General features: G+C 40.2%; 1 protein-coding gene across 4 annotated transcripts in view; it reads right to left on the bottom strand.

Annotated features, from left to right (window-relative positions):
• Positions 1-27441, bottom strand: part of TTC8 (tetratricopeptide repeat domain 8) — a 36579-nt gene that overhangs the window by 7176 nt on the left and 1962 nt on the right. For 2 of the 4 annotated variants that reach the window (XR_014548701.1, XM_083616088.1), the window contains exons 2-12: positions 16780-16900; positions 16328-16391; positions 15450-15609; positions 14322-14411; positions 11964-12008; positions 10055-10140; positions 9409-9496; positions 5750-5860; positions 3456-3595; positions 1281-1455; positions 20-142 (exon numbers count right to left, since the gene is read on the bottom strand). Coding sequence is in view for 2 of the 4 variants with exons in the window: in XM_083616088.1 (XP_083472214.1) it covers positions 20-142; positions 1281-1455; positions 3456-3595; positions 5750-5860; positions 9409-9496; positions 10055-10140; positions 11964-12008; positions 14322-14411; positions 15450-15609; positions 16328-16391; positions 16780-16900 (1203 nt within the window). In the remaining 2 variants the exon portion in view is untranslated. The remainder of the gene's footprint in view (positions 1-19; positions 143-1280; positions 1456-3455; positions 3596-5749; positions 5861-9408; positions 9497-10054; positions 10141-11963; positions 12009-14321; positions 14412-15449; positions 15610-16327; positions 16392-16779; positions 16901-27441) is intronic. The other 2 variants (XR_014548700.1, XM_083616089.1) reach the window with 1 other exon arrangement.

Raw genomic sequence — 27441 nt, 5'->3', positions numbered from 1 at the left:
TTTAGAGCAGAATACCAACCTGCTCTACACGGCCTTTCTGCATCTCCAGCACAGCCAAGTTATTGTAAGCTTCTGCATGGTCGTTGTTGTTGGCCAAGGTAAGTTTGAAGCACTGGTAAGCCAAGCTTATATCCCCTATTCCCTGAGAAGGAAAAGCCAAAAATACATAATTAAAAAAAAAATAGTTGCCATCATTGTCACCCTTTAGCATAACCAAGAAACAGAAGCAATCGAAGGACTATGTATGTAGCTCAAGTCGCTTAGATCCTGGAACAGTACCTGAACCACTTTATTTTCCCTTATTTCCTTGGGAGGCCATTGATTCCTATGGATAAGATTATGCTGCACATGAGGGCAATATTAATGTGAGAAAACCTGCTCAGACACAAGTTGAGCCAGCCTCCTTCCCCCACACAGATCTTGCTTGGGGAGGGGACAGTGTGTGTATACATATATGAGCTCATCCATCACCATGCCTTCCATATTCTACTAGCCATTTTGTCATGCTCTAGAGGAGGAGTAAGGATATGGTTGGACTATAACTCTCATCATCCCTGATATCAGGATTTAAACCAGGGAAATTCTGAATGCAAAGCACTTTCACTACCACTGAGTTCTGGTCCTTGGTTACATGCAAACTCTAGGCTTACAGACAGTATGCTGCTGAATCCCACAACTGCTCCCAGTGACTGGCAGAGGGCACTGATTTATGTGTGTGGTGTGTATGCATCTCAATCAATTATTGCACATCTGTTAATACACAGAGATATGGACAACGTAAAGAGGAAGTCTTTTGAAGTTACTCTGGCATAGCATTGTACTGCATTAGGTTGATTCAGAGCCAGGCTTTAATACCAGAGAAGTTTTTAATGCTACGATAGCAGCATAGGAAATAGTGTGCCCTTGAAAGGTGTGTGCAGGGTGTTTTGCCACAGAGGAACAAAAGCTTGTCCAGAAATACTTTGATATGGCTTGGGCTGGAGGACTTTTAAGTGCAAAGGACAGCTTTAAGCAGCCTTCTGCAGTGCCATTATCTATTTTTGCTGCAATTCCCTCCTATTTCCTTTCCTGTCTTCCCCAACCTTCACATTGATTCTGCTATGTAGAAAGCAAAAGCACTCCTCCTTGCATCCTTTTGATCTACAAAACTAGGTCTGTATCCCTAATCCAAGCAGAAAGTGGGCAGTGTTACTGACTTGCAAATAGCTTTCTAGGATAACGTTTCATTATTTCCATACAAAAGTTTCAATGAAGTATTCTTAACTAGTACTAGCTCTTACCACAGCTACGTGTCCCAAGTTGTACCACACATCTGCAGCCTCCTCCTCACTTTCAGCAAGAGAGAGGGCACGTTCAAAGGAGCTGAGAATCATGTCATACTGCTGGGCATAGAAACAACAGAGGCCCAGGTTGTTGAAGAGCTGGCTGTTATAAATACCCATCTGCAGGAGCCGTCTAGTTCAAGAGGGGAAAGAAATGTTTTTCTTTTGTAGTATGGATCATGAAAGCAACTTATATATTGCATGAACACTACTTACATAATTTTTAGGAAAAAAGAAGATATAAATAGTAATTTGACCCTTTGCTGTGGCATGATTTCTTTCCACGCTACACGGCAACATCAGAAAACCAAAACCTCACGGGAGAAACACAGCCAGCGGTTCTTCCCACACTATTACCAACCCTCTTAAAAAAACTGCATCAAAGAAGATAGTGAGAAAGAACTGCAACATGGGACTCTTCCCAGCTGGCATGAAGTCCACCTGTACCTCTATTGGTACGGCCTAGGACCCTCGTACCTACGGGACCGCCTCTCCTGGTATGCCCCACCGAGAGCCTCAAGGTCCATAAACAGCAACACCCTAGTGGTCCCGGGCAATAAGGAAGTTAGATTAGCTTGAACCAGAGCCAGGGCCTTTTCAACTCTGGCTCCGGCCTGGTGGAACGCTCTGCCTCATGAGACCAGGGCCCTGCAGGATCTGATTTCTTTCCGCAGGGCCTGTAAGACAGAGTTGTTCCACCTGGCCTTTGGCTTGGAGCCAATTTAATTCCCTCCCCCTCTTTCTTTTTACTTCTCCTTTCTCCTCCTGCGATGAGGCTACAGTTTAATATTTTAATGTTTCAATATTTTAATGTTGTATTTTAATTTTGTTTTTAAGTTGTATTCATTCAACTTGTTTTTATTATTGCTTGTTAGCCGCCCTGAGCCCGGCCTTGGCTGGGGAGGGCGGGGTATAAATTATTATTATTATTATTATTATTATTATTATTATTATTATTATTATTGACAGTGATGGGTATCGGAGCATGCCCAGATTACACACCTGCTACTTCAGAGGGAGTTCATCTCCACCCAGAAGAGGCAGCTTCCCAAATTCCCAGACAAGGAAATAGCCTATCCACAGGGCCTCTTTCTTGGTCAAGAGTCAAATTCATCATTCACAGTAGCTTCAACACCCACTTTCTAATATAGAAAGCTGGCCTTAAAATGATCGAGTGTCACTATTGTAAAATTTATATTAAAATGGGTGAAATTATTATTTGGCACTCATGTATTCCCCCCCCCAAAAAAAACCCCCTCTTATCTCCCAAAAGCAAAACAATTTGATGGGACTTTTCTAAATACTGTTCAGCCATCATCATCATCTCCCATGAGGAGCACCTCTAAGTAGAACAGTCAAACAATGCAACCCCAGAAAGCACTTCTGTTGTCATAAAGTCTGGCGTTTCATCAGGTCTAAAACATTTCTAATGGCATAACTTTTCAAATACCAAATATACCTTTGCAATATCTAGAAAGTAAGGGGTAAAAAAGCTTTCCCCTTTGTTTCTGGGTTTCTGAGGAAGCTCATTCTGTCCAGCACTCAAGCACACACCTCTTTGAAATTTTATTTATTTATCATTTAAAATTATATCTCATCTTTCTGCCAAAGAGCTTTCATCACAGACAACAAAGCCACCCTTTGTTCTGTGGAGTCATAATTGCTACAAATGGCTCACAGAAACTGCCGGGGAAAGCCCAGAAAAGGAACTCAAGTGCATTATTTAGGCAGAAAATCTATGTTCCGGATAAGAGGAAAAACAATTTTAACATTGAGAACATTCAGAACACTTAACAGAAAAAGGAACACAAATGTTTGCCGCAGCCTTCGGGGATATGTGGTGAATTAATGGGCTGTATACTACAGGCAGGTAGAACTAATAAGAGCCGCTCAGAAATAAGGGACTAATTCTTCTAGTGCATTTTGGAGAAAAGGTTGCATAGAAACCTACTGGGGATGCTTTATACAAACAGGGCTACAGATTCTACACAGGTTCCTTCTAGGGCTATCACAATAGGATTCTTGCAAAGATATCATTTAGTTGGCCATGCCCCCATCCCCAGATCTACACCAGCCATTAGTTTTCCTTTTCAGCTGACATAAGACTTGAATAAATGTACATGCACATCCTACCTGTAAAAACGCAATGCTATCTCCGGCTGGTCAGAATAAAAGTGATTACTTCCAATGCATGCAATGGCTTCCACATGGGTGTTGTCTTGTTTTAAGACATCTTTATAGCACTCTGCAGCTGCAGAAATGTTGTTCATTTCCTACAGATGGGAGCATTGACACATTGTAAGAGTAGCTTTGATATATACATAAAACTATAAACAGTAATATTTCAAATAATAAGCAGAGACAAAACGGAACAGAGATTATACAAGTTTTATTAGACAGTATACAGCACCCCAAGTTTATATGCCTTCTTGCAAATTGCCTCTTCTCCACCTACCTCTTTATTGCCAAAGAGCAACTATACTGCAGAACGATAATTTTAAATAGCACTCCATATGTTTTCTCCAAGCCTACTCACAGTAAGTAGGCATGCTATTGGGTTTCTCCTGCTATTTATAGGCTGCAACAAGGTAAACAGTACTGCATAGTAGCATCAGTTTCCTATAGCACGGAAACACACTCTTCTGATTGACAGAGTAGGTTAGGTAAACAATTATGGACAAAAGTTTTTTTAAGGGCCACTTAAAAGCTTGGTTGTTAAAGTGTGAGGCAGTGGCAAGCCTCCCTGGGGCTACAAGCCCACTTACCTTGATGTAAGTGCCATTGAATTTAATGGCACTTACTTCTGAGTAGACACATTCACATTAGAGCGGTTGATCAAAGGCCAAGCTGCTCTCCCAGTCCTCTGCTATTAGAGCAATTCCACAGAAAAGGGAGAACGAAAAGCACAATGTTCACCATATAGCTGCCCTGAGCTTTTTCTTTTTAAAGGAAATTGTAAACAAAACAACATTCTGATTCTTTCTGAAACAATGTTTCAGCAAATGTTAGATGGTAGTTGTTAAACAACTGTTCTCTTCATAAAAATATAATAGTGCCTAGCAAAGTGAAGACAAGGTTGCACATCAGACAAAACTACAAAACTCTTAAAAAATCTTGAATTCAAAAACATCTATATCTTCATTATAAAATAAGCATTGTAAACCCTTTAATAGCATTAACAGGCTTTCATCTTAAAAACAGATGCATTGCATTCCACCCATCTACTATATTTTATATTGCTGAATGATCCTCCTCCCTCTCTAGCTCCTGTTATGTTACAAGTTGGCAAATAACTGTGTTTTCAAGATAGTGGCTAACTTTTTTTTAGCTTACCTTGAGCTATTCTGTTTATTATGTGTGGATTGTTTATTCAGAAATAAGTCTCCAGTAACTCTTTTTTAGAATAGTAACCTTAATTTATTTTAAACACTGAATGTTTATCTTTGGAATTTTATCTTTTGTGAACTCCTTCATTGAATGTTATATTCTGTAAGCTCCTTCAAGGATATGGGGAAAGCATTTTGTACGTATATATAAATAAATACTGAAAAATATACACTCTGCTGAAGGTGAAGTGAAGTGATTTACTGCAGGAATTCTTACTAGCATAAATGAATCCCCAAATGACAAATACTGATTAACTCAGTATCAGTCTATGAAAAGTCCTTCTGACAGGTTCTTTGCCCACTCAGACATTTGTTTCTTCTGTTTGAAGTGAACAACAAATGCTAGAGGAAGACAGAGGACTACAGGGTCAATATCAGGCAATGCCTCAGTGGACTAAATGCAGATTTGCCTTTGAATTTGTTTGAAGCTAGAAAGACAATTGCAACAGAACTCGGAAGGGGTGTGCACTGAATGCAAAAAGCCCCAGGTTCAATCTATACCATCTTCCAGTCTGAAAATGTGGAGAACCACTTCTTGCCAGTGTAAAACACTTCAGAGTGAGATGGATCAATGACTTGACTTTCTGTATCATAAAGCTTTCTATGTTCCGATATTCCAGAATAAGACTACAATAATGGGTAGGCTTGGTTCAAGCTTTCCACGTCAAACACTGAATAATGTGACTTGCATTACAAGATGCTGGAAATTAGTGCAGTGAATTTTTGAGGACAAAAATGGGCACGCTGAACACTTATCTTTGTTTAATAATAATAATAATTTATACCCCACCCATCTGGCTGGGTTTCCCCAGCCACTCTGGGCGGCTTTCAACAAAGCATTAAAACAGAATAAAACTTCAAACATTAGAAACTTCCCTAAACAGGGCTGCCTTCAGATGTCTTCTAAAAGTCAGATAGTTGTTTATTTCTTTGACATCTGATGGGAGGGCGTTCCACAGGGCGGGCGCCACTACCGAGAAGGCCCTCTGCCTGGTTCCCTGTAACTTTGCTTCGTTTACAATAGAAACTTGTTTTACATACCTCGTGGATCCTGGCAATACCACAAATGAGGGAGACTTCTCCAGGAAACCGATCTAATCCTTGCTTGAAAACATTTAAAGCTGTCAGAGGCTGGTCTAAGCGGGAGTACACCTGAGCAAATAAATGATGGGTGCATCTGCATCAATGGCTAGAATGATTCTAACATCTGACAAGTAGCTGTTTGTTGTATAGGTGCTACATAGAAGTCTCTGAACAAGGCAGCATCAAGGAATAATATGAAAGGGTGGGAAACTGCCTCTCCACACTTTCCAGGACTCAACTCAGTTGTATGCCGGAGAGTCATAGCTCCATTCTCAGTGAAGACCTACATAGTGGAAAAAGCTCAAGGCTGCCAGGGAAAACACCAAGTTTCCTTCTGCTTGGGCCCTAACAGATTTAGCTAGAGGAATAGGCATATAACCTGTTATGCAGGTGAACTCAATACCCAACCAATTTCTTCAAGCTGCACGGTGTAAACATATTGTTTTGTGAGAGCAAAACCTGTTGAGGTCACGCATACCAGTGAAATAACATGATAAAATATTTACTGCTGACACGGCATACAGAAGAACAGAAAGTCAGCTGTCACTGGTGTTCTCATTAAATGAAATACGCAATAAAGCAAAAGCACAAAGTGGTACAAACAGTACCCAACTCTTTTCGTGAGGAAACAAATTACTATGACTACAATAGCAAATCCTCCCAAATTTTGCACTGAAACACAACCGTCTCCTTTGAAAAGGCACCTTCAGCAAGAATTATGTGACTAACAGGATACAGAACAGCTTGAAAATGTGTCTTCATAAAAAGCAATAGAAATAAGAACACCAGGATCACTGCATTCATTTGCCAACTACTCCCTACTGTCTCTTCTATTGACAAACAGAAGTAATTGCTTCCTGGAGAGAAGGAATAAATGAGATTGGCTAGGTTCATTTTTTTTAAAGGCACGCTGGACTCTGACCATCTCAAAATGATATTACCAATAAAGGAGGTCATTTTAAGCAGTTTATCCCAACAATCTACTCTCAGAAACACTCATTTCTATACATCTTATATTGCATCTAAAGCAGTCTTCACTGTAAATTTCTGTCTGTTTATAAGCTATATAGCAGCTCCCAAAGGATTAATCCCAGCAATGCCTGCATTAAAAAGTTTTTTAAATGTCTGCATTGTGCTTGTCTTGTTTCTTCTCAGTTCTTTAACACCCGAACCTATTTCTCTTTCAACAGCTTTCCATAATTGCTCCCCTTGATATAAACACATTCAGCGACAGATTTACATATAAAGGAAGATTACATGGTACCTTGTTAATTCTGAAAAGCAACATATTGGGGGGAGGAGAGGAGAAAGGAGAAAGGAGAAAGGGAGAGATGGGGGTTTCACACAGCTAGAGAAGTTTCAGTTGAAGCCACACATAACTAAGCAAGCAATTCAATTGTTCTGTCCCTTCAGTGGTGCACACCACTACAGGCGAAAAGCCAGCTCTGCTTTTATCCACAATATTGTACATATAGCTAATTAGACATGCAGGTTTTTGTATAAATAGGGTAGGGGGGTGACAATACATGTGATGGACAAGGAAATCAGTGCAAGTTTGCTACTTGCAGCACCAAGGAGTATTACAGATACCAGAATTGCAGTAAGAGTGATGGCTTAAGAGTTATTAAGCTTAGAGAGTTATTAAAACTAACCAAATGCATGCAGGTAAAAAGAAAGGAGGTCTAGAAAACTGCATTAGTAACTGAAAAACAAAGCCAAACAATTTTATTAACAAGAATAGATAAAATCCTTGACCAACCTGTAAAAAGGTTAAAATATTAATATTTTGAAAACATTCAAATTCAAGGGCTTCAGCACTGCCGTCACCGCACTTCCAGGTTACAGTTTCAAACTTTTATTTTTTATTTTTTTTTTTTTTTAAATAATATTTATTGAAGTTTCCAAAATACAGAAAGAGAAGAAAAGAAATTATGAAGATACATTCAGAACCTTATTTTCAAACATCCACTTTCTGGGACTCCCCCCTTCCCCCACCCCTACCGTATTCCCCTTTCATATTGTTGTTTCCACAAGTTCTATTTCTGATTTAAAGCACAATTTATATACCCCATTGTTCAAATTTAAATTTATACAAACCTTATGCAACACCCTTGATAAAAAAAAAGCAAAAGATCTCTCCCCATAGCCCACCCCCTTTTCTTTCCACAATGTCCCCCTTTTTTCCCATTAAAGTAAAAGCACACAGAATAAAAGTATAAAAAAATAAAAAATATATTAGAAAAAAGAAAACCAATTCAGAAAATAGTTGCAAGCCTTTGGATTCTAATTCTCCCTCCCCTTCCCCGGTTTAATTTCCCTTATCCTCCAATCTATGTTTCCAGCCTGGAAATCTTAAGTCCATCAATCCCATTTTTCCCCCAACTCCTTGCAGAATTATTTCCCATTTTTAGGATTACTTTTTTTAAAAATTAATTCCTAAATCTTTAAAAATGTCAAATTATAAAATTCCCCCCATTGTTCTTTCAAGGTTATAGTCCAGCTTCCTCTTGTTCCGCTGCTAAAACTTTCTTATTCAGAAGTTTAGTAACTCTACATGGGTTGTTGTTATTCAGGAACAAAAACTTGCGTTCAGTCCCTTCCTTCTTCAGTAAGGTATTCTGTTGTCTCCTTTTAGTCTAAACACCCTGTAGACGAGATTCAGTTTCAGTTTTGCAGCTTTCCCAGGAGATAACCAGTTCTGTGAAATTCCGAAGTGTTGTATTTTTCCCGGCTTACGCCCATCTTTGTAATGTCCCGAAGCTCCTCTAGGGGGGTTGTTGTAACTTTGTTTCCAAAAATCCGATTGTTCTCCGTATTTTCGCCATTTTGTATTCAAGTCTTAACAAATTATATCAAGTTGTAACAAATTTGACCAGCAAGGTCCTTGTAATAAAATCCTCTTTAAAATTCCGACTTTGACAGCTACTTTGACAGCTGTCAAAATCACCGGCTCTTTTCACCAGGCTCACTCCTCAATCGCCCCGGTTCCCAGGGAGGGGGGTGCATTTTCCTTCTCCTTCAATTCTTCCTCCAGCACAATTCTTGTACTTTCCCATCATGGAATTCTTGATTTTAGCAAAGATACCGTTCTTTTTGGGCCTTGGCTTCCCAATCCTTGTTTTAAAATGTCTACAATAGGGAGGGGGACTGACTTCCTTTTTAGATCCCCCCCCGCTCGTCTCAAATCCCAAAAATTTTTCTTCTTTTAAACCCGATTTCCAATTTACTCACGGGTTGTTGTTAAAAGTCCAAATTCTCAATGGAAGAAGTCAGCGCTCTCCGCCGGATGGCATGCGGCTTCGCTCGGCAGGGATGGCAGAGGACTCAAAGCACCACGCTTCTCCCCGGCACCCGATCCGTAGCCTTTAAAAAGGCTCCTTCACGAGTCGGGAGGGCGCTAGCGGTGCTAGCCGAGTCTCCAAGTCCACGGCCCCCGTGGCCGTGGTTTCTAAGGGTCCCCGCATCGCCGGTGCGGTAAAACCCAGCCCCTGCCGAGCCGGCTCCCTCCGGAGCTCGGAGGGAGTCCGCCATTCGGCGATGGCGCCAACCCGGAAGTCCTACAGTTTCAAACTTTTAATCTGAAATGATTAATTTTTTCATTGTAAAGTCCAACTTACTTTTGCCAAATACAGTACTGTATCTACCATATCCTGTTGTCTCAAAGCGGATTTAAATTGTGTTTCTGCTTCACGATATAATCCTAGCCTGAGGAAAAACGCAATAAAAGGTATGACAAAACTGTAGAAACATGGCAGGGGAGAGATTACATTTTTATAAATATTCTAAATTAAAAAGCACCATCAATGTGGAAAAATATGGGGGAAATAGGACATTGGAAATTAAAATTTTAGTCTTCTCCACCTCCCCTTGAATTGATCTTGCTAAACCCTGTCAAAAGAAGTAGATAGCCCATGGCGGGGGAACAAGAAACTCTCAGCCTGTCTTTTTCTGCTTGGACTGGACTAAATAGATGGGAAAGCTGGACAGGGATAAGGAAAGGGTTGACAGGTGTGGACCAGGCCTCTGTTATGTCCTATGGCAGGGACAGCCAATGTGGTGTCCTCTAGATGTTGCTGGGATACAACTCCAATTATCTCTCATCATTTGCCAAGCTTACTGGGGCTGATGAGAGCTGGAGTCCAGCAATACCCAGAGAACACCATGCTGGCTATCCCTGCCCTATGGGGATCTCCCTCTGGGACATTCACTGGGTTGAGCAGACTGGACTGAGCCCCAGGTTTTAAAACAGGGGAGATGCTTTACCTGTAATAACATTTCCCAATTTGAACTTTCCACCACCAGTCCTTGAACTGAGCATGTTGTGTGGCATATGCTGCCAAATCTAAAGCCTTAAAAAACAAAACACTTATGAGATTTAAACACACACACATGGATTAGTAACATGTAAAAAAATTAAAGATAAAAGATTAAAGCAAAGAATACAACACGAGAGAAAAATACTGGGTTTTGACTATTTTTAAAATGCTCTATTAGGTGAAAACCAGAAAGGAAAGTAATAACCTTATCAGTTTTAAGGACTTGCGGAATTAACAGATGTGTTTCATAAATGCATTTTAAAAAAACCTCTCAAAGCCAAAAAATGTAATTAATAGCTAAGGTGCTGCAGCACAACTCTTCCTCATCTCAAGTATTATCTGCTTTTAATTGGATCAACACTTTCAGGGCTTGCAGATTTAATACAAAAAAATGTACAAGTTCCCCAAAACCATACTAGCCTGCTTATAAAGCTGGAGAATGAGGGAGTAGAGTTTAGAGAGCTGTAAAAGTGGCAGTAGCAGGCACACTAATCATTAAATTCTTCACCATTGAACAGTATTTTGAAACACTGGCTGACACACAGAGGGGAGCTTTGTCAAGCGTACACAGATCTCATAATGTGCATTCTGTATGTGCAATAGCATTTCCCTGATACGCTTTTGTATCATACCCAGTTTTTCAACAATCAGCAGTTTCAAGGGGGAAATCTGGGGCTGGGGGCTCTATTAAGAAGGAAATTCTTTAAAAGATTTAAGACCCCTGGTTCTTCCCAGTCTTGGTTAAACTGACATAATTGTTGAAGAAATGGAACTTGGAATGTTTTAATTTAAATCAGTGGATATTTAAATCAAATATACTCCTGCTATTCCTAAGCCATTTAGATGCAGAAAAGTTCCACTCAAGAAAAACTGTCTTAATTCGGCAATGCACATGCATCAGCTCATGTGCCCATCGTTCTTTATTAGACTCTTTTCCCCTCCAGCAGTTTCCTGCAAATATACACGCAAGCTTTCTTTCTTTCACTCATTCCTTCTAGCTGGAAAGACAGCTTGTAGCTTGGAGGGGGAAAGTGCTGGAGGAAACAAAGCCTCAGACAAGCAGTACATTTGTGTTGCTTGCATATGTGTAAAGCGCCTTGCCCAGAATGGGTTGTTACGGTGCATAGAGCATACATGGACATATCAAAAAAGAAAGCATTGTTTAACTCAACTAGAGGGAATTCTGTGATGATTTATATGGCTAGTATACTTCTGTCCTGAAAACAATAATTTATCAAAGTATGGATGTAACTGGTGAAAAACTTGGTACGCCACATGATGGGAGGTGCTGAAATAAGCAACAATCTTCATACCCACGGTACTGAGAGAGAAAAGTCACTAAAGAGTGAATGTATCTAGGCCCAGGAAGCCGGGTGACCTTGGGGCCAATCCTGCACTCTTAGCCAAACCTACCTCACAGGGCTGTTGTGGAGATTAAATGAGGATGAGAACGGAAACTAACAGCACAACTGACTTGCGAGGTGGTGTGTTGTGCGATAAGCACACAAAGAGATTAAGTGTTTGGCAGAGGAAGCTTGGTTAATTTCACAGGTTGCACATTGACAATAAAGGTACTATTATTATTATTATTATTAATAATAATAATAATAATAATAATGCCACGTTGTGCTCCTTGGAAGAAAGGTGGGATATAAATGCAATAAATAAATAAATATAAAACAAGCGGCCTTCTTGAGTTGTGAGTTTAGTTTCTCTTTTGCCTTTCCAGAAGTTGCAACTTTGCCCCACTTAAAACTACTGTATACCAGTTGAAGAAAATTCTACTTCTATCTCATACTCAAAAGTAACATTTCAACTGAAAAGAGCCCTTTAAGTTAGAAATAAATAAGACTTACGTTCTTGACATCATTCTCATGGTGAAAAATGTATTCAAACAATGCCTGTAGGGAGAACAATTGGCAATATTTTGTCAGATTGAAGAAAAGGAACAAAAGCTATTTGCAATTAAACAAAGCAAGCACTCAAACATATTTTATACAAACTGTTTTATGCAATAAGGAATTTACATTGTGAAAGCCAGCACATCTCAGGAAAGGATTCTGAATTTTACATTTGAATCAGGGGAGTTTTTCATTATACTGGACGACACTGAAAGATCCCTGAACACTTCTACACATGTACCTGGGGCACGGGGAGGGGGACAGGACGGGACGCCAACCCCGTCTCAAATTGTGAATAATGCCCCCCTCCCTAGTACTCTTCCTAAATGCTCTCCAAAAATGGAGGCAAGGAAAAGGGATGATTTCAAGACACACAGGATGTCTTAGGTTAGTTCTTCACTTCTCCTAGTGGTGAAAGAAATATGATAGGGACATGAGAAAGTGTGTCCCACGGCTCTCCTCGGGCAAAACCCTCTGGGAATGGGAAAGCTCTGAATAGACTGTAGCAGCAAGCAAATGAGTGGTGACTTCCAGCTCCTTTCAGACATTTCCCTCAATGCTGAGCGAGTCACCTAACCCTGCCCCTGCCTCCAGCACTTTTCAAGTCCCCAAAGGGAAAGTATGAGCAATAAAAATTTGCATGGTATCTTAAATGGGATTGAGACACATCTTGGTGGCATCAGGATGGGGAGATAATGGACAAGTTTGCCTTTTTTGTTGGCTTTTAGCTTCCTCGAATATCAATTATGTAACATGCATTTTAAAAAGACCTTTATTTTAATGAGCAGGGAGATAGCGCATATGTACTACAGCTACCACCCTGAAATCAAAATGAAAAAATCCCATGCAACGAGAATTTTTAGATCAGCAGCACATATGTAAGTTTGTGCTCCGAGCCAAAGATTTGCACTGCTTTATCGTCTTGCATGTATGCTTAAAAGCCCATTAGCTAAGGTTATCATCATCTTTTCAACTTAGCAAGTGGCCTACTTTCATCAAATTATGGCTTTTGTGGGAAATGCCTACATTAAACGGTTAGAATGGTGTTTTCTGGCTAATGCAAGAAATAATAGAGTATAAATATTCTTAACCACATAAATTACCTAAAACAAAATTGCACCTCATTACCGCTTACTCACATTCGGATTAGAAGTATGGGTTCTACATTTCTGGAAAATTCTTAACTATAACATCACTGTACTTTATGGTGTAATATATAATGAAAGCATTAATTTTGTTTTCAATGGGCTATTTGTGTAAATCTGGAAGCTGCAGTCCTCCAGATGTTGTTAGACAACAGCCCTCATCAGTTCCAGTCAGCACAGTCAATGGTCAGTGATCACTGGAGCTGTAGTCTCAACATCTGGAGAACCACAAGCTCCCCAACTCTGGTATAAATTCTTAAAAGTTCTTTTCAATACCAGACTCTTCCAACAGAAGAATAGAAAGTATTCTTTTAACCCTTTATTGCCACTGTGTGGCCAAGCAAACAAGGCTAACAACTATGACTGGTCTTCAGCTACTTGGTCTTCCTCTGGCGTAATATTTAACTACAACCAAGCAACCTTTAGCAGACTCTGGCACTACATGTTCCTTTCTACCACACCCATTCTGGTTAAGCACTGGGGCCACTCAGACATTGTTTGGCATTAAGGGAATGAGCAGGTACAAGTCTCAGGTTTGCTGCTCCTTTTCCCCCTTCAGCACCAAGATGAAAAGTTTCTGATTGCAGTTTGCAGCGTCTCATAGTTTACTGGCTTCAGACACAACACCAAGCTATGAGAGCCCCAGGTATAGAGCGGTATGTAAATTTAATTAATAATGATGATGATGGCTGCCACAAGCCATAAATAGAAACTTCTAATTTCAAGGATGAAAGAATGACAGCCTGCTCATTTTTGTAACACCAAACTATGGTTTGGTGATACGTCTGAAATGCCTCATTAATGTTGCTACTAGCGTAAACCTAGTTAAATCCAACTAGGGTTTCTGGTCAACCAGGATTCAAAACTAGCTCAGAACCCTGGTTTAATTACTAACATTGCTACTGATGCAACTGCTTCTCTTTGAAGGTAGAAATTTGTGCTCCATTCGTGCCTGGAGAGGGCAGGCAACCCTCCAGTCTGCTTCTGACTGCTTAACCTTGTTAAATGATTGGCAATGTTATGCCTAAACAAAAACTAATGCAGAAACAGATACCTATTTAACCAAAATCAGCAGGAAATTAGTTGCCCCTCATACTTAAACATTTGCTTATATATGACAAGGATTTTTAAAAGATACAAGAATACTACGTTTAAGCAAACAACGCACCTTTGCCAACTTTGGTTTCTGTGCATAATTATTTAAGTTGAGTTTAGACACGTTTATAAACGGGCCATCAGGATTTGTGAGCATAGAGGCCTGCAGGGGGAAAGATACCACAGAACTGCTTAACATGCATGTTTAAATAATCACCAGCAAAAAATACCGTCTAGCAAACCATTATCTGAAGAAACAATGCAAACTTACTACAGCAGGCAACTGAATTTGGTTGCCAAATTCTCCCCCACCCTGCCATGGATCAAACTGACATAATGTCCTCATAATGTCCTTGGGTGACTGAACTCTGACAAGTGCCAAAGGCAGCCACCAAACAGCAGTTACAGCAACCTCCTGTGAAGACATACTTTTGAGTACATCTTCAAAAAAGGCTCTCTGTAACTCACAACCAGCTGATTTTCAGTTATAGGGAGCACCTTTGAAGTCCATTGTTTGAACTTTTTCCTCTCTGTACAGAAAAGCAATTCCTACTCAAAGCAATAGGAAGCACTTTGAAAACAAACTGCTCCCCTGAATTATTCTTTTTAATGCTCATTTGTATTCAAAGTATTCCCTTGAATGCTTTGAATGCAAACGGCTTTCGGTGAGGGAAGGATGTTCCTTTAAAATTGGCCTTTCTTTCTTTGGCCTCCTTAGAAAACAACTTGGGGTTTTTAGGGCTGCAGGAAGCATTTTGAATCCAAGCCAATTCCTCCATCTCCCCTCAGCTGCACCAGGGAGTGCAAGGGAACAACCTAGGGTAGGCAGTCCCAGCTGACTGTCAGGGTTTCAGCTGCACAGCAATCTCTTCAACCACCAACAATCAGCTGATCAAATATGATGCTCAAAGGCATCATAAAAAGCAGCTCTTATATAAAGCACATAACACTCTTACCCAACTTCTCTTACCCAAGGAAGATATGCAAATTTTCCATTACATGTGCTAATGTTTTGAAAATACAGTTTTTAGATTACTATAGGAGAGACTGAAGAAAATGTAGCCAGTTAAAACACCAAGGACTAGCAAGATGAAAGTTTTCTTATTTTAATACACACGTATGCACCTCAAATTTCCAAGGTCTCAAATACTGTGTGCGTTATAGTTACTAATAGCATGCTCAGTTCTTTCTCATTCCTTACCGTTCCAAGCCTGACATATCGCCCTGAGGCGCTAGTCATGGGACGGGCAGTGTGAGCGGTCCTTGGAGTCCTTATGGCCTGTTCAATTGTACCTGGTCGTCCACCCTGTGTACTGGGTCGCACAAATCCTGTAAGGGGTCTTCCTGTCTGGGTCACTGGCCTGAAATGATCCACAGATTGAAAGACACGATGTGTCTGCCTTAGCAGACATGCCACTGGCTGTATCTGCAAATAACTTCTGAAGTTCGTGTTGCACTCTGTTACTGTTAGTTCTACACTTCTTTGGGGTTTACATGAAAATTAATTCCCAGTTAAAGGAATACTAACCATAACATAACACCCCATGTGATTATTTGGAAAGACAATTTATAACACCCCTCATATCATTTAACTACTTTGATTTAAGTGTTGTAGAGTACCATTTTAGGTGTGTGTGTGTGTGTGTGTGTGTGTGTGTATAAACACACATATGTATATATGTATACACACAATTTAAATACCTCATCTGTGCTTGTTCTCCATGCTTTGAGCATCTTCCAAATCTCACTGCTTTTGCTCACATTCCAACACAATTATACTTTCACATGTTTGCTTACATAAGAGAAGACCAGGGTGGGGGGTGGGGGTGAAGTAATCATCTGATTCAATGACCAGTCTGTGGTTATGAGTCAATGAGGGCAGGAAATGCATAAACAGCAATACAGAAGCAACTGAACAACTTAAAGTGTGAAGAACTGCCGCAGAGGGTGTAGTAATGGATAAATCAAAAATTTAAGAGACACTACTCACTAGACAGCATTTACTAGTGAAGGGCAACAGTGAACTATATGTAGTGCATAGACACAGGGACTAATTAAATTTATCAATGAACTGAATACCTCACAGCTTGGCTAGGACCTCCACCCTGACCAGTTCCAGGGATTTTCAGTGAAGTACCAGGTCCTACAAACAAAAAGAAGCATCATTATTTAATGTAACCAATAGATCAATCTCACCTCTCTAATTTTCTTCCCATTTATTTTTTTAACCCTTCTAACTACTCAATAACATGAGGCAGAAAGTTTTCCTGCAGAGCAATCCTAAACTCAGCAGGGCATGACAGAGCGCTGCAGCTACTACCAGTCAGTGAGATTATATTCATTTAAAAAAAAAACAACGAAAATAGCAACTACATCATATAATTGCATTAACTGAAAGTGTTCAGTTATGCCACAGTATAGTCTGTGGGAACAATACACTATTTAAGGGAATTGCTAAGTAATTTTGAAATGCTGGGAAGGGAGTCATTGTGTGGCCAAGACATTTTGAAGGAACTATAGATATAGCTTACGTGCAACTTGAGCAATAGCATTTTCGTCAAGCATCATCTCAGCGATGCCTTCCTGATCCACATCAATTTCATCCACGTAAACCATTTCTGTTAATGCTCGTATTTTTAAGCACCAAGCAGCCTAGATGATAAAGGGGGGAACCAAGGTTCAATAAGCCAAAATATCTACAAAAAGACAATGAAATATCAAATTATACAGAGAATACAGATGATTGAAGCAACTCAGGAATAGGTCTGTCGGCAGATGTGAGCAAAGGAAGAATAGCAAGATAAAAGGTGGAGACTGTGGCACAGAGAACATATCACTTTAAATGCAATTAATCCTCAGCCTTGCGGGGAGCACTTTTTGGGGGTAAAACACCCAAACCAAATAAAAGTAATCACAGAGCTGATATTCTGCTGCGTGTGTGATTGGCTCTGCTTTAGTTGTGTACCGACACAATTTTTTTGTGCTTACTAATAACCTGAAGGAAAGTATTCCGTGCAGACCAGTCAGTTTATTGAACAAGAACCAAAAGTAGCTTCTTCCTAATGGCTGAAAAACTCTCAACTCTCTTTTTGGGAGGGCAAGGAAGAGAGATGTGCACCATCTCTACATATTCTCCCAGTCACTTAATAAAAACCTAATGAGCTAACTGAAGTCAAGGAAAAGAGCTAAAATGGTAAAGTGGAACTGCCAATACAGACCACCATCTGTTTCTCAGGCAAAGATTTGCAATCAAAGTAAATATCAGGCTTTTTATTCACCACAGACATATGCTAAAAACGATGCAAAGCAAGCATTTCAAGTATCAAAGGAAACCTTCCAGATCACAGAAAACCCAGGGTTTTTCAAAGCCAAAGAGGTTTCCTAGCAGCCGCCTGCCCACAGTTTAATACAGGGATAGCTTCAAGAAACCTCCAGTTCTCTTAACACAGACTACCCCACCCCCTGAAAAAAAAATGTTTCATATGTTAATCTCCAGGGCAAAGGCATCCATGAACAAGATGTAAAGAAAGCAATGTATTTTAAGGCAGTTTGGCAGCTGGAAGTAAAGAGAAAGTTATATAATCAGCTCAGCCATACTTTAAAAAACCTACATGCTGCAATAATCACAGTAAAATGTCTGGAAGATCCCATGTTAGAGATTGTTAGGAAAACAAAACTGCCAATATTGTTATGCAAACTGGTAGCATTCTGGTTGCTGCACCTCAAAGAGAGTATTGTAGAGCTGGCAAAATTTAGGGGGATAAATGCTTATAGAGGGGGGCAGAACAGCAGGAACATGATAGAGATATATGGATTTATGCATAGTGTGGAGGTAGAGGTGAGAGGTTTTTCTATCTCTCTCATAGTACTAGATTAGTTGAATGCTAGGTTAAGTCCCTTGAATGCTTATGGAGTTCTCCTAACAATTGGCTACTGAAGAGAAGGAACAAGTAGTCAAGAGAACTTTCCATATATCTGATGCCCTACTGAAACAATGAAGAACTCCGCTACCAAATCTTTTTAGCAACTAATTAAATCAAGGATAAATTTAGGTTTTTGGTTTGAATGACATTTTTTGTTGTTGAGAAAAGTGGACATAATTGTGTGCCTCTTTAACAATTTATATCTTGCCTCCTGCAAAATATCTGAGGCTGCTTGTAACATGACTATATCTACTCTTGTCTTTTCCCATAGCAAACAAATTGAGTCAATCATTTTAGCAGCTCTGAATATGAATACATTTGAACTCCCAGGATGCTCTGCCACCTACCTTAATGTGGCTATTCTTGAATGAAGGAATTTCAAAGGGAGAAGACAACAGGAAAATGCTAAATAATAATTTATCTTATAGATTCAACTCTTATCACCTGTGGCTTAAATTGGGATAATGGGTTTTGTATCATCTTCTATGAGTTTATTAGCTTATCAATGTCAGAATGTTTCTGTTTTCAACAATAGTGTTTCACCATTAAGCTTTTGTCAATGTCTGTACTTTATTTCATTTCCCTCAAACTATATTGTTTACAATCCCCTCTCCCAGGTGCACACATACCAGTAAGTCAGGATACCATTTATGCATCTGATGATAATGGACTCCAGTTCATTATGCCATAAGTTAAAGCCGATACAACAAAAACAACAGTCTTGAATGTGACAGGCCAGCACCTTAGAGTGATAACACTGGTCAACAACAAATTTGTTGTCTGCATTTTTTCAGTTGATTTAGGATGAATCTGATGCGCTGAATCCAAAAATCACATTGGTTTTGCTCAATCAGGTCAAGTTTTTGAGCTATGGCCACATGTCTTTTTTTACGTTTTTGTTCACATGTATGCTTGTGTGGAGCATTTTAGAAGAAGTTGGTGGGGGTAAAATGCCATGTCGAATAATTGTTTTGATTGGAAATGATTATTTTAATGACAAGAAGTATTCAGGTCCGATAGTTCTGGGTGATTATGTCGAAAAGGGATCAGTTTGAAGTCATAAAACCTCAAAATCTTCCATAAATTGGTGCGGCAAAGCATAAAGTTGCTTACCATGCTTATCTGGGTATTAAACTTGGTGACCAGGATAAAGCTTGGGTGCCACACATGGTGTGCAAGGCATGCACCGAGACTCTACGTGGGTGGACCAATGGCAAGAGGAGTCTGAACTTTGGAATTCCCATGGTTTGGAGGGAGCCAACAAACCATGTCACTGACTGCTACTTCTGCGCTGTTGATGTGACTGGGATCAACAGAAAGAACCGGAGCAGCCTCAAGTATCCTGATCTTCAATCAGCACGTCGTCCTGTAGCTCATTGTGATGAAATTCCAGTGCCTATCTTTGGAGAACTTCCTTCCGTCACATTAGTGACGAAGATGCCTCCAGTGTTGAAGGACATGAAGAAGAAGAAGTGGTTCTTGAAGATGATGCTCCACATCCATTTTCCCAAAAGGAGTTGAATGATCTAGTTCGCGACCTCAGCTTGTCAAAGGACTCTGCCGAACTGTTGGCATCCAGATTGAAGGGGAAAAAACTCCTCTCTGACAGTGCTCGCATCAGCTTCTTCCGCAACAGGCATCAAGAGTACCTCCATTTTTTCTCGGAAGAGAAGGACTTGGTGTACTGTGCAGACATTGCACATCTTCTGCTCAAGCTTGGAGTGCCACAGTATGAACCCAAAGATTGGAGACTGTTCACTGACAGCAGCAAGCAATCACTGAAATGTGTTCTGCTACACAATGGCAACCAGTTTGCCTCTATACCCCTGGCTCACTCGACTACACTGAAGGAGAACTATAAAGCGGTGAAGTATGTGCTGGAGAAAATTGGTTATGATCTGCATAAGTGGTTTATTTGTGTTGACCTGAAGATGGTGAACTTTTTGTTGGGACAACAGTCTGGCTTCACCAAGTACCCATGTTTTCTGTGCATGTGGGATAGTAGGGACCGTGCTCAGCATTACACGAAGAAGGACTGGCCTGTGCGGGAGGAATTGGTGCCTTGCAAAGAAAGGAACATCATCAATGACCCTCTGGTGGACAGAAACAGAATACTCTTCCCACCGCTGCACATCAAGCTCGGCTTAATCAAGCAGTTCACCAAGGCTCTGGACAAGGATGGTGACTGCTTCACTTACTTGTGCCAGGCTTTTCCAGGATTGACCATGGAGAAGTTGAAAGCTGGCATCTTTGACGGTCCTCAGATCCGTCAGCTCATCAGAGATCCAGAGTTTGGAAACTCAATGAACGAAGTGGAACTGGAAGCGTGGAAGGCATTTGTTCTGGTAGTGAAGAACTTTCTCGGCAACAATAAGGCCAGAAACTACGCAGAACTTGTCAACAACATGCTGACTGCTTTCAGAAAACTGGGCTGCAACATGAGCATCAAGATGCACTACCTATTTTCACATATGGACCGGTTTCCTGAGAACCTGGGTTTAATGAGTGACGAGCAGGGGGAGAGATTCCATCAGGACATGAAAGAGATGGAGACCAGGTATCAGGGTCACTGGGACGCAGTCATGATGGCTGACTACTGTTGGACTCTGAAGAGAGACCTCCCTGCCACTGAGCATTCCAGGAGTTCCAAGAAACGGAAGTTCAAGCCCTGAAGTTTGAAAAATGGTGAAGCAACATGCAATTTACGTGTACTTACCTTTATCAATGCCCACCATTCAGTTTACAGTAATCGATGTTTCTATCAGGTAATCAATATATGTTGTTGGAAAAACATTTTTTTCTCTTAAAAACATATTTAGGATGATATGTGTTGACAAAAATCAGCTGATAATGCCACAAAAATGTAATCGATTTTGTCACAAGATCTGATTTTTTTCAAATAAACATAGCTCAAAAACCTGACCTGATGGAGAGAAACGGATGCCATTTTCTGATTCAGCAGTGCAAAAATACCCTAAATCAGTTGTAGAAATCTAGACAACATTCAAAAAGTAAAAAATTGTTGCCCAGTGTAATTTATAGATACTGCTCTTGCTCATTTTAGCAACCACTGAACAAAGCTCTCAGTATGCCAAGTGTCCCCAAGCTTTTTGGTATTGGGTGCTCATTTAGAAATCTAATAAACTTTTACGGGGAACACAAAATACCTGTTTTACAGAAGAAAAATGGCAAGGCTCAGAATCTCCACTAACAGAAAAACATTTATGTACAGCCTAAACCAAATGAAAAAAGGGGGAGAAACAGACAATCTTCCTAAACAAACCACCACGGTAAGTTTTTAAAACTCCTCCATTTCAGGTTTTTTAACAACAACAACAACAAAATTGGGATGGGCACTAAGGGAGGATTGGTGGATGCTGTAGTGCCCATGGGGACTATGTTGGTAGCCTGAGAAGTATGTCCTTCTATAGTCCGACATTTTACGTTCTACAGAGGCTTATGGAAAAAGGCTTCTATAAGCATTAAGCAGTCAGAAGTAAGAAACTACAGACAACAATCCCCAGAGTGTAGTTTAAGTTAAACTCCTATTTTCCAGTAGCTTGGCAGGAGATGGCAGTGCCAAAGCCCTCATTCACACCATCTGGCTGGGATCAATACCACACAACCAGGCCCCTTCCCATCCCATCTGCTGCTAGGATTAAGAGAGCAAAATTTTAAATATTACTTATTTCAGATTTTATGGACAATTTTATGCAATTCACCGTCTGGAAAAGATATATACAGAGCTTGGATTACGTTTTGGGTTGAGTCCCACCCTCAACTCCCTTGAAATCAACATTTCAGCTAAACATGTGTGAAAAAATATACATACACATGTCTAAGTAAGTAAAGCTGCCCCTGTAAGTCCCACTGAACTCCATTTATAAATAAACTATTTTATTTATTTAACAAAATCTATGTATCGCTTACTCTAAGCAGTTCACAAAGAAAAATATAAAACATTCCTTTAAAATAGTGGTGAAAATGAACACTTAAAAAGTTAAAACACTAAAAATGTAAACCAAATATAAATAAAATCAGCAACTCAAAATAAACTGTACATAATAAAATTACTTGTTAACATTGCATGCCTGGATAGGCTTACTGAAACAAACAAAAAAGCCTTTAGCATGAGCTGAAACCAACACAACTAAGGTGCCTGCCTCATATTAATGAGCAGGGAGTACTGCCACATTAAACAATCAATTCATTTTAAGAGCAGAATGAACATTATGTGGCAGTACACTTCCACAAATCGAAGCAGTCAAGTGGATACATATGGGGTGAGACAAGCCTTCAACTGAACTAGGCTCTTAAAGAGTGAAGCCACTTGAGATTAGCAGTTCCTTCAGATTAGCAGTCCTGGGTGTACTTGATGGAGATGACTTCATATATGAAGAATCAGTCAAAGAAGAAGGAGGAGGAGGAGGAGTTTGGATTTGATATCCTGCTTTATCACTACCGTAAGGAGTCTCAAAGAGGCTAACAATCTCCTTTCCCTTCCTCCCCCACAACAAACACTCTGTGAGGTGAGTGGGGCTGAGAGACTTCAAAGAAGTGTGACTAGCCCAAGCAGCTGCATGTGTGGAGGAGCAGGGAAGTGAACCCAGTTCACCAGATTATGAGTCCACTGCTCTTAACCACTACACCATGCTGGACGTGCTGATGGACAGCAGGACCATGGTGAGGTGAGGAACCACAGCCACGTTCACCAGGCTGGTGTTTCTGCTCATCATCTCAAGCTCCATGGCTTTGCTAGTGATTGCTGGGGCTTCTCCTCAGACGTGAAAGGAGAACATGTCCCTTCCCACAACTCTTATTCTCGTATTCTAGAGGGGACTATGAAACCAAGCGGTGTGCCTAAAGTCATCTGGAGAGTTTAAACAATTTCAACTCTGGAGAGTTGAAATTATAATAAGGGATATCCTTATTAGCATTAGCATTAGCATTAGCTATTAGTTATTATACTATACTCTGATGTGAATTTAGACATTTATTTTTCATTAGCAAATATTTTGAGAAGTTTTCATCACCACTCCATCTCTTATTATTTCACCACTGATCCAGAAGGCACAGAATTTGCATCAATGATGAAACATGTATGAGGCAGCAGTAAGAAATTAATGAACATGGAACATTAAGCACCGGCAACAAAATACTATATGTCTTTTATTGCACACATTATATAATTATTATACAGTTCAACAACAGTTGACAATTGCTTTTCTCTTGTGAACCAATACTATAAACTGGTGTTAGTTCCTTGCCTTCAAATTGACATATGGTACACAAAGAACAATAATCAGATTAGGCAACTAATCAGGATGATCAACGACGACAGCAGCACAGAAGCATGTTCCTGCTATAAAACAAAGAAACCCAACGTACATATTTTTCCTATGGTTGATGATGAAAGATTATTTCCAGCAGCAGAACCTGACAGACTGCAATCCTGTATCCACTTGTCTGGGAGTAAGCCCCACTAAAATCAAGGGGAGATACTTTTCAGTAGACAAGCACAAGACTGCAGTTAGTTCCTCTCTCAAACGCTTGTTTAAAGTGATGTACATTTACTTGAAGTTTCAATGACAACATAATCCTAGGCATGTCCACTCGTAAGTAAGTCCCATTAAGTTCAATGGGGCACTCTCTGTTAAGTGTGTATAGGATCACATGTGTTGCACTCCCTATTAAGTGTGGGATTGCAGCTTTAATTTTTAATCTCCAATACTGATTGTTCTGGTAGCAAGTTAATGCTGCTGCTGTTTTAAACTGTACATTTTGTAGATTATACCCATGGACACATTACTACATGAAAAATTCTCCTACCCCCCAGTTTGTCTGTGTCTGTCAAATAATCACTTAACAATCAGATCTTGCGACTTACAGTACAATGCATTGCATTTAAAATGGGGCATATGGCCTGTGAAACCAGCATGGTATCACAATAGTTATGTTTTCTGCTATGCCATTTTTAACTCAACAGTTTTAAATAAAAGGCTGTTTACAAAAGGTCAAGTTTATGTAGTATCAATACAATAAATAAGGTTTGTGATATACACAGAATATATATATGATGACATCAAGACACTTAAGTGCTTGATAGATTAATTGATTAGACAGGCACCCTCCTTGCTGAACTTGAGGTACACGACTGTTCCAGTAGGAATTTTAAGGTAGTGTTTAAGTTTCGCAAATTGTTATCCTTTCATTGTCCCATTTACTGTCGATTGTTTCTATGTACACCACATAGAAATGTGACCAATTAAGCTGTATAAAAATGTCTTAAATAAATATTTATTCACTATATTCCTTTCAGTGCCCTGCTGAAGACATTATTTAGACAAGCCTTCCCAGATGTTTCAAAACTCTGTAGTGTTAATTTGTTTTAGTCTATTTTACTGCGGTTTGAACCTGTTTTAAATCATGGTTGTGTTTTATTTTAGTGATTATTTTATTGTTCTATCCTTTTGCAAACCGCTTTGAGATTTTTCTACAATTAAATAGTATATATATTTTATGAAATATAAAATAAAATAAAATTCTTATAAACAAAACTATGTCATAAAGATAAACCCATGTCCCACTCTATCTTCAATGAAGCATATATATTTGATCCTGGTGCATATATTTTAAAGTAATTACTTTAATAATAATAATAATAATAATAATAATAATAATTTATTATTTATACCCCGCCCATCTGGCTGGGCCTCCCCAGCCACTCTGGGCGGCTTCCATAAAAACCAAAAATACAATAAAATATCACACGTTAAAAACTTCCCTGAACAGGGCTGCCTTAAGATGTCTTCTGAATGTCAGGTAGTTGTTTATCACTTTGACATCTGCTGGAAGGGCGTTCCACAGGGCGGGCGCCACTACCGAGAAGGCCCTCTGCCTGGTTCCCTGTAGCTTTGCTTCTCGCAATGAGGGAACCGCCAGAAGGCCCTCGGCGCTGGACCTCAGCGTCCGGGCAGAATGATGGGGGTGGAGACGCTCCTTCAGGTATACTGGACCGAGGCCGTTTAGGGCTTTAAAGGTCAGCACCAACACTTTGAATTGTGCTCGGAAACGTACTGGGAGCCAATGTAGGTCTTTCAAGACCGGTGTTATATGGTCTCGGCGGCCGCCCCCAGTCACGAGTCTAGCTGCCGCATTCTGGATTAGTTGTAGTTTAAATTATGGTGATGATACTGAATTATACACCAGTACTGTACTTCCCATTAAGTCCTGAAGGACTAAATAACTTTTATTTGTTTGCTCTTTCAGCTTTTTCTTAAGGTGAATCCCTACATGCAGCCCAGGTTTATTTGCTATATTTTAAAATGCCAATATATAGCATTAAACCTTTATCCTGGGCATCGTTTCAGTGCTCATTGTATTACAAATCTTGCAACGTGTCTGCAGATCTGATTCTACATGCATCATGTCATATTATATGGCTGAGAGAATGCTGGGAGCATATTACAGCAGTGTCCCAGATTCTACACTGAGTTACAATTGTTCTTTTATCTCTCAAGAACACAACAACTTTCACCCAGAATACACAAGAAACCACTTCTATCCTGTTCCAATATAATTTACGAGTTGTGTCTACCTTCTTGAGGTTAAAGTTGGCTGATTAAATAGGGAAAACTGAGCTTTTCTAAGTACCGTATTTTTCGCCCCATAGGACGCACTTTTTCCCCTCCAAAAATGAAGGGGAAATGTGTGTGTGTCCTATGGGGCGAATGCAGGCTTTTGCTGAAGCCTGGAGAGCGAGAGGCGTCCGTATGCACCGACCCCTCTAGCTCTCCAGGCTTCGCGCAAATCTCTGCAAGCCGTGGAAGCCCGTGTCGGGCTCCGCTGCTTGTGGAGAGTTGCCTGCATGCCGAAGGCTGGGCGTGCTGAGTTCAGCGCACCCAGACTTCACGCACCTATCCGCAAGGCGCGGGAGCCCAGCGCTGGGCTCCCGCTGCTTGCTGAGAGTTGCCTGTTCTGGGGGCTGGGGTCGGGGGAAGCTCAGGCTTCCCCCACCCCAGCCCCGCGCCTGGGGGGGAAATAAATTTTTTTTCCTTTATTTCCCCCCCAAGAAACTAGGTGCGCCTTATGGGACGGTGTGTCCTATAGGGCAAAAAATATGGTAATTTGTACCAAAACTTTAGAGCTGTCGCTTCCTAAAGATTTGCAGATCACAATGAAAAGCATGTGAGATAGTATTTAAGTTAAGCAAATAGGCAACTGAGGCTTTTAGCATGTGATCTTTTAGTTGCTTTAACCAAATTTTAACAGATTTAAAATCTGTGTTTTAAATCTACCATCACCTGCCCTAAGACTTTGGGATAGAATTAATTCATGTCTCAGTTCAGAACACCCTACAGCTCTGGTAGGACTGGAAACTATGGTTTGTTTGTACTTCACTTTGGCAAAATATAGAAGCAGAAAGCTTCTAATCTCCTCCTGTGATGTGAAGGTTGGAATGCACAAGGCCTAAGTTTACTGTGGCTTTTTCATGAATCTCCACACTATGGCTGGATCCAGACTTCCCATGCGTGTAGTTTCACTCATGCGACATTCCCACTGAAGGTCATTTTCATCCATTCCTCCCTGTAAAACTGCTCCAAATGATTTGGGAACCATCTGGAACAGCTGGGAGGTGATACTGGGGTCTGACAGGGTAATTAGAAATCAGTTAAAATTGCCTCCCCTTTTCCACACAATTAAGAGTTTATGCTGGATCAGAGTTCCTTCCAGGAACAGGAGGAGTCCTTTGGTTCATGGAAGGGCATAATCTGGATCTAAACCAATAGTTGTCCGAATTAAACCATTGTGTTTGTGTCATAGAAAACCAGTTCCTGGGTTCACTGCTGTCACACATAGACATAATGCAGTTAAGGTCTGGCTTGGTACTCAGAGTTGTCCCCATCAATTTCCCTGGAACAAAAAACAATCAATCTTCAATTTGGGACAGTTAAATGGGCAAGACTTGACCACTCCTGCACATACTGTGTGACCTTCACTGATAGATGTGGGGTGATGGATTGCAATACAAAAGCCCTTCCTTAGCTGTCACAATGTCAGGCATTTAGTCAATGTATTCAAAATAAATTAAAATATCCTCACTCCTCTATCTGAATCCTTCCCATCTTGTTGATACCTTTCTTCAACTGTGAGCACACAATAAACCTCAACACACCAAATTATATTAATAATGAAAAGAGTGGCGCTGCTGCTACCTAAATCTTGGAAGCAATGCTCATGATAATATAGCCTGAAGTGGTACTTATTGTT

Source organism: Podarcis filfolensis, assembly GCF_964270895.1.
Source record: "Podarcis filfolensis genome assembly, chromosome: 1".
Lineage (NCBI taxonomy): Eukaryota > Metazoa > Chordata > Lepidosauria > Squamata > Lacertidae > Podarcis > Podarcis filfolensis.
Note: the sequence above shows the minus strand (reverse complement) of the source record. Positions and strands in the feature narration are given on the sequence as shown.